At 37.6% G+C, this 7,500-nt stretch overlaps 1 protein-coding gene across 7 annotated transcripts in view; it reads right to left on the bottom strand.

Moving 5' to 3' along the window:
• LOC137999261 (zinc finger CCHC domain-containing protein 14-like) overlaps nucleotides 1-7,500 on the bottom strand; it is a 133,521-nt gene that overhangs the window by 99,646 nt on the left and 26,375 nt on the right. For all 7 annotated transcript variants that reach the window (XR_011122945.1, XR_011122937.1, XR_011122940.1 and 4 more), the window contains exons 3-4: nucleotides 4,989-5,089; nucleotides 3,994-4,065 (exon numbers count right to left, since the gene is read on the bottom strand). Coding sequence is in view for 3 of the 7 variants with exons in the window: in XM_068845105.1 (XP_068701206.1) it covers nucleotides 3,994-4,065; nucleotides 4,989-5,089 (173 nt within the window). In the remaining 4 variants the exon portion in view is untranslated. The remainder of the gene's footprint in view (nucleotides 1-3,993; nucleotides 4,066-4,988; nucleotides 5,090-7,500) is intronic.

The following is a 7,500-nucleotide window of genomic DNA, read 5'->3' as shown; positions in this document are numbered from 1 at the left end:
CTTTCAGATAATTTAAATATTCTTCATCATCTAATAGGGATCGATACATTCATTTTCCACATGCCAGGTCCTTTTGCCTCTCCAATTTTGCAGAGGTTTAAACTAACTGCCGCATGATCAGTTCTTATTGCAGGGATAATCAATGGAATTTACAAAATCACAAACTTAAGGTTATTGGAAGTAAGCCAAAAATCTAGACGACATAATATAACAGCTGATTTTTGGCTCCAAGTGTAACTTTTTGTTTGAGGATTTTTAAACTCTCCAGATATCGACAAGATCTAATTCACTTTGTAAGCATTCTATACTGTTGACTACCAATTTCCTTGGTATCATTATTCCACCTCTTTTATCTAAAGTTGGGTTTAAAGGACAACTGAAATCTCCGCCTACAATAATGTTCTCCTCGGAATCTAAATTTTCAGTTTGAAGCAAAGTATGCAATTTCTTTAAAAATGGATTGTTGTTTGGTGCATAAATATTGACAAGTAGATATACTTTATCATCAACTTGAACTTTAGAAATAATAATGCATCCCAAAGGATCCGAACTGTACAAAGCACTGTACAATTTGCCTTGTTGTTTATCAGTATTGCGGTACCACATGAATTTGGACTACCATGTGAAAAAAGCATTTTTCTGCCCCATTCACGTTGCCATTGATTTTCTGTTGCTTTATTTGAATGTGTTTCACGTCTGCATTCTTTCTGCGACACCATGTGAAAATGGTGGGTCTTTTTTTAAAATTGCTAACTCCCCTTACATTCAAAGAAACTATTTTTAAAGCAGCTGACAAGATTTTAACATCCATAAACAATAAACTCCAAATCTAAAAGCTAGAATTCTCAACAAAAGAGTGGAGTTTGAAGAAATTAAGAACCATACTAACTTTGTTCCTGATTGTTTTGAGTTAAATACAAACAAGAACTTTCTTTGCTTAAAGGTCAATAGTGTGGATGCTACAAACAAACCTCCCACTGAAATAAAACGGAATAATTCACAACAAGAAAACACACATAAACGAATAAACACATAATCCAGCTCTAAGAATGAAAGATGGAACAAATTAAACTCCATCTAACATTCAGAGCTCTCTCCTAACCGCCAAATCGATATCAAATCACAATTTATTTGGAAATAACCCTAAACCGCAGAAATGTAATTGAAAGCGCATAGCTTAACAAACAGAATATTACACTGGAACAAATTTACCATTGATATAGACTTTGTCCCGTTCTGCTTTACTAAAATATACCTTCATACTATTTCTCTTTGCTTCCTTTAACTTCGACATTTGTTTTCGTCTGCACTCGATATTTTCTTGGGGATAATCTTCTAGGACTTTAATATCTGGGTCTCGAAACTGAAACGAAGCTCTCAATACCATCTCACGATCCTGGTAACGCAGAAATCTTGCTATAATCGGTCCAGAGACAAGTTTTCCAAAACGATGTACTCTCTGCAATTCAAATTTCTTTTCCAGATCTTCAAATCCAAGGCCATTTAGAAATTCAAGTAACAGTCTTCTGGTCTGCCTCTTATCCAGGAACAACTGAACAACCATAACATCTCCCCGACAGCAATAGACATCATAATGGCATCCTGGTGCTCTGGCACCAGCAAACAATAACAGACCTACCTCAAACGCTGGGAAAAGTAATGCCAATCTAAAGGACTTGGCAAATTCGAGGCAACAGTGGAAAATGGAATAGACTTCCTGGCAACTCTGTTCAGCGCAGGTTTAGGATATAGTGCAATCAACACGGCCTGCTCAGCGCTCTCATCTGTGTTGGTGCTGCCTAACAATATAACCTTTGGCTCACACCCGTTAGAAGTCAGATTCCTTAAGGGAGTCTTTGAGCTTAAACCTTCTCTTCCTTGCTACAACAGGATTTGGGATGTTGCAGCTGTACTGCCTACTATACCTTAAAACGTTGGGCCCAGCATCTGAGCTCGATCTGAAACATCCCCAGCCAATTGAACTGATCGCGTACAACCAGGATAAAACCCTGTGTGTTGTATCCCATCTACAAACCTACCTAACCCACACCCAACCGCTTTGCGGGCAACACTCCAAGCTGCTAATCAGCTGCTCTAAGCCCCACAAACCGGTGGCAATATCTACAGCCAGCAAATGGGCTATGGCCGTGTTAAAGGAGGCCAGAGTGGACACTACCTGTTTCTCCAGAAACAGTGCCAGATCAGCGTCCACCTGATACAGCACGCAAAGTGATTTAACCGTCAAGGACATCTTGAAAGCTGGCGGATGGTCCAATGCAGGGACCTTTGCTAGATACTATAACAAACCAGTGCAAGCCAGCCTTGGCAGCCATATTTTAGTGCATTTTAACAATAGCTCCACTTAAGAAAGTATATTACTCTCATGGCCAGTCGCCCTGGCCATCCTTGTTGTTGTAAAAAAAAAAAAACAACAATTAAATGTTTTTAATGTACCCCACTTATCCTCGCCATACTTAAGTGTGTTTTACATTTATCAACCACTCTTGTACTCCGCTACTATCGACTCTACTACCTTGGTGGCTTGCGTGAACTGAACGTTCAAATCTCATGTAGCTCCGCAGTGACTAACACTGGGGACGAGATAAAATTCTAAAATTAAACAAGACTTACTGGAAGTCGATATTTGATTGGAATTCTTTCTTGTCACCAGTCAGGAACGAAGGAGTTACATGCCCTCCCTCACGTGGGCTACCCACCGACTACTTCGTTCCTCATCCTTTCAGCACACGCGCGTGTTCAAGATTGACTTGCTAGCATGCGCATACTTCTCATGTAACTGCTTTCTTCCTGACTGGTGACGAGAAAGAATTCCAATCAAACATCGACTTCCGGTAAGTCTCGTTTAATTTTAGAATTTTTGTGCTTGTTATTTTGCAAAATGAGGGGTGGTCCACAGGGGTAGTCCATGGACCGGGTCCAAAGGAGTGGTCCATGGACCTGGGGTCCATGTTTTGTATACGTCCTGAATTTTGCTACATTTTGGTGACAATAATTGAAAGGGACACTCATTCGGGAGTGACTGTTTAAACAACAAGGGCTTGTGATTAAACCAAGGTTCCCTACATAACACCGGAGGTTTGTTAGTGCCTTTTGATTTTGTTTTTGTTGTTGGCATGGTAACTTACATGCACTTAAGGCAGGTACAGTGTATCATTAACGAAAAGCAACATAAACCCTCATTAAGGACTAACTGAACAAAAAGAAGTGAAAACAACTTAATGCGGATTAATCTCAGGTGGTTTTCAAAAGTGGTTTAGCATTTTCGCCCTGAAGCAAAACGTCAAAATTAATGGTCTTCACGATTTATTTGTTTCCTGTAGTGTTACATCTTTTTTTTTTTTTTACAAACGTTGCCGTGTAGCACTTATATTTCGATAGAGTTAACTATTAGAGGATGATGTGAAGTGCTAGTTTTCTACCCATATAAACTATGTGAGCGTTAGCCCTACTAATGGAAATGGGCCCACACAAGGGCAGAAAACAACGCTGACCAAGGTAGGAATTCAACTCACAAGCTTCAAGTTAGATCACCGCTGCTCTACCGACTGAGCTACAAGGTAAGACAAGAGCAGGTCATGTTGGCTGTGTAGCACTTACATTTTTCAACAGAGTTAACTATTGGAGGGTGAAGTGAAGTGCTAGTTTTCTACCCATATGAACCATGTGAGCATTAGCCCTACTGATGGAAAGGGGCCCTCACAAGGACAGAGAAAAACTCTGACCAGGGTGGGAATTGAACCTAGGATCTTCGGGCTAGATCACCACTGCTGTACCTAATGAGCTTTCTTAATAACTTTCTTAATAACTTTTTACTCAACCATAACCTTAATCCTACCCTGCTTGATGTATGACCATTCTCTCATGGGGTTGAGTATGATTGTATATTGACACCAGGGTTTCCCCAGTCTCTCTATACTCTTGGAAGGAGGCAATATTATTACACTATAAAGAATTCAAAAAAGGTTGACCAACCTTGCATTGAAAGTCAAACATCTCTTCATATGTTCTGTATATCGTTTCTGTTCTTTCATCACACCATGACACCTAGAAAACAGGGTTAGTTCCCTTAACAATTCCTTAAATTTCAGAACATTAGCCAGATTTTCTAGCTTCCACAGTAAGAACTATTCACTTTAACTTCTATATAAACATAAACAGAATGTATGTTTGCACCTTTTGGCATCAAAATACTTTTTTACTTGTTGTACTACTTCAAGGGAAGATCAAATATCATACATTGACATTTTTAAAACCATCTCAATGGACTACATGTAGCTGATAAAGCTGTTAATGCAGTTCATGGATTGATTTTCAATCTTTCTTTTTTTGAAATTATTGAAATGAGTTTGTTTGCAGATCCCCATCCTGTTGAGTGGCATAATTAGAAACAAATATCATGATTTTGTACTACTAATTGTTCATTGAAAAACAAAAATGTGGTAAAATGTTTTCAATTGGCAATTGTGTCTGTTACATGTACATGTCAATAGGACAACTACATGACTTTTGGAGGACAAGTAGCAACAAAAGAAAAAAATGTTTCATAGAGGTGTAGCATGAAACTATGGTATGGTACAGTAAGTTGTTGCTACAATACGATCAGCTAAACAACAGCAAAAACTGAGAAAAGAAGAGAGCAAAAAAACTCGTCCACAAAATTCGCACCAACCCTGGCATTGAAATGGTATCTTCAGGATCTCATTGGCGGAGTGAAGTTGTTTGACATCTCTGCAGCCAATTAGAATCTGGGGGGCAGATGCAATTTCATCCTGCGCATTTCCTGTTTGGCCTGCAAAAAGGCTGTTTTACAAAGGGCAGTTTGTTTGTTTTGATAATAATTAGAATTAATCATCCATCACTTTCTATCTTTTTTACATTAAATTAAACCAATTTCCTCCTGAGGGTGAGACTAATAGATTTTACTCTAATGACAGACGATTTTATTTGAGGGTGAATGGGTTAATTACCTGAACAACATACCAATGATCATCACATTTTCTTGGATCACGTTGTACTTTCTTCTCTTTTATCCTCTCTATTGCTTTCACCTTAACTTCTTTAATGTACACTGAATCGTAAACAAAGAGAGGAACAACTTTGGTTTAGCTGAAGAAGAGAAGCACTGGCTGGATGCAAGTCTTATAACTCAATTTGAAAAATTACCAACCACATTAGATAATGAGCTGCATACATCATTGGAAAAGCAAAGTGTGTCAAACTGGTGGTTAAGAAGAGTATACTTCTAATCTCAGGGGAAACAGTGTTTCATAATGGAAAAGAGCAGATCATAAAAGATTTGTAGAAGCCACAAGTTCTGGAATCTAATCACTGAACATTTATTTGCCTTGTTGTACTGTTTACACCTTTCAAGCAACAGGCAGGTGGGAATTTAGTACTGAAAATCTTAATGGGAAATCAACGCTGAATGCTACTCAGAGTAAGCAAGAAAGCTGATGTTTAATTACCTGTGACAAAAGGGGCCGTTTGCATGATGACAAAAAGTGCCCCGCCAAGAACAAAGTGCTTGAAGTGCCATAAGGCATTGCTAGGAAGGGAGACAGCCACACATACAGCTTAATGTTTAGGAGAGAAGTTTGAATGTATTAGCACTGTGAGAGAAGAGGACATTATCCAGAAATACAAGTTGTAAATTATGTAAAAGAGGTCATTGTGGTGGTAAAATTATAAATAAAAAAGGAATAGTAATTATTATTTGATTCATGATGTAGTCACTTACAATAGGTTGCAAACCGCAATGTCTTGACTGCTCATGCACTACTAAAGTTGACTACATGTAGTTATGCTCTAGTACAATGTTATACATGTTATGGTTCAATTTTCAAATCAGTTTGCTTTTTTGAAACTGGTTTATTTTTTTTAGACTGGTTTTATTTTTTTTTATTTTGAATAGGTAGAGTGTGATTTGAGTCCAAATAGTGTTTGCCTTGTGAATTTTGTGCTTTAAATAAAGTAATGTATTTGTTCTCCTTTCTCTATTACCTGACAACTTAATGTACTACATTATTTTGTAGATTTCATTCGAACAGTGTGTATGTGTTTTGTCTGGATATTAGTCTTAGAGTCTCAAGGTTTCTCTTTCAGCACAAGGGGTTGTTCACTTAGGGTTAGGATTTAGGGTTAGGTTTAGAGAGGTAGGGTCAAGCTTGAAATTTTTGTTTTCAACCAAGGGATGTTTTTCAGCCACAGTTACAGATTAGGCCTAAGCACTGATTTATTATTTTTAGCTATGTATGGTTAGGGTGAATGTCATACTGTAAACAAAGAGATAAATAGATTAATAAAAGCAAAAAGAAAGAATTGTATTGGATAAAATAGTCTTATTACAAAACAAAGGAAATAAACCATGTCACTCATAACATTAACTTCATTTGTTAAATAATGTAACATTGTTTGACAACATTTATTAATTTTTGTATCAAATTGGAAATCAATCAATTGTTTTGAAGATTTGCATGTTTACAAGCTATAGTAAAAGAGATTTCTTTCTTGTAATCAAATTGAAGATTGGTGGCAGTAAACTTCATTAACCTATTTGGAGAAATAAGGGAATGAATTTTTCCAAATTTAGTACTACTCGCGCATATTTATTTTCAATTTGTGTAATTTTGCCCAAAAGCATATTAGGATGAAATGGAGCAGCTAATTGTCAACTTTATCAATTTTTATTGATACTACATCACCAACTCTACATTCACTGCATTTCTTTTCATCTTTCTTGTTGCACTGTTTGATCATCTTCTCGTTGTATTGTGCTTGACCGTCACATATTTTTTGTCATTTTCTTTGGCATTCCTCATTAAATGTATGTTCATAATGTTCAAGTTGAAGGACTTGGCTGGTGTTAAGTTGCTTAGGTTCTTGAGCGGTCTTCAGAATGCACCTCTGTGTCTTTGTCCCGTGATACTTCTCTGTGGGGTTTAATGCCAAACACAGCTTGGTAGGGCGTTGTATTGATTGCCGTGTGAAATGTTATAATTATTTCATTAGGCCTTGTGAAGTCGGCGTTCTTGGTGACCCGTGTTTCATGGTCATGCCGTTTTTTTGGTTTCCCATTTCGTTAGTAGGCTGCATGGTTCCGATCGATGGTCATTTGTAAGTCCAAGCTGGTTTTGTATTTTCTCTCTCATGTAAAATTTGGCTTTGTCATAGAATTTGTTCTCAAGATAACAGGTTATTTTTGAGTCCTTTGTCTTCAATTGGCTTTTTAGCTGTTCTACTTCACAATATAATTGTTCTTCGTCTACGCAATTGTCAGAGTCGACTATGTTTGCCATGGTTTTGGCGGTGAGAGAGACTGGAGTAAATGTTTGGTCGATGGGGCCTTGGACTCGATGGCCAAAAATCATCTCTTTAATGCTATTAACCTGAAATATGGGTGCACAGCCCTAAGGTTGATTCATAAACACAAGCTTTGCTCATGTAAGATCACTCGCTATACCAACCATCTCACCTTTCTAA

This window comes from Montipora foliosa, chromosome 1 (assembly GCF_036669935.1).
Source record: "Montipora foliosa isolate CH-2021 chromosome 1, ASM3666993v2, whole genome shotgun sequence".
NCBI lineage: Eukaryota > Metazoa > Cnidaria > Anthozoa > Scleractinia > Acroporidae > Montipora > Montipora foliosa.
This window is presented reverse-complemented; position numbering and strand designations above follow the sequence as displayed.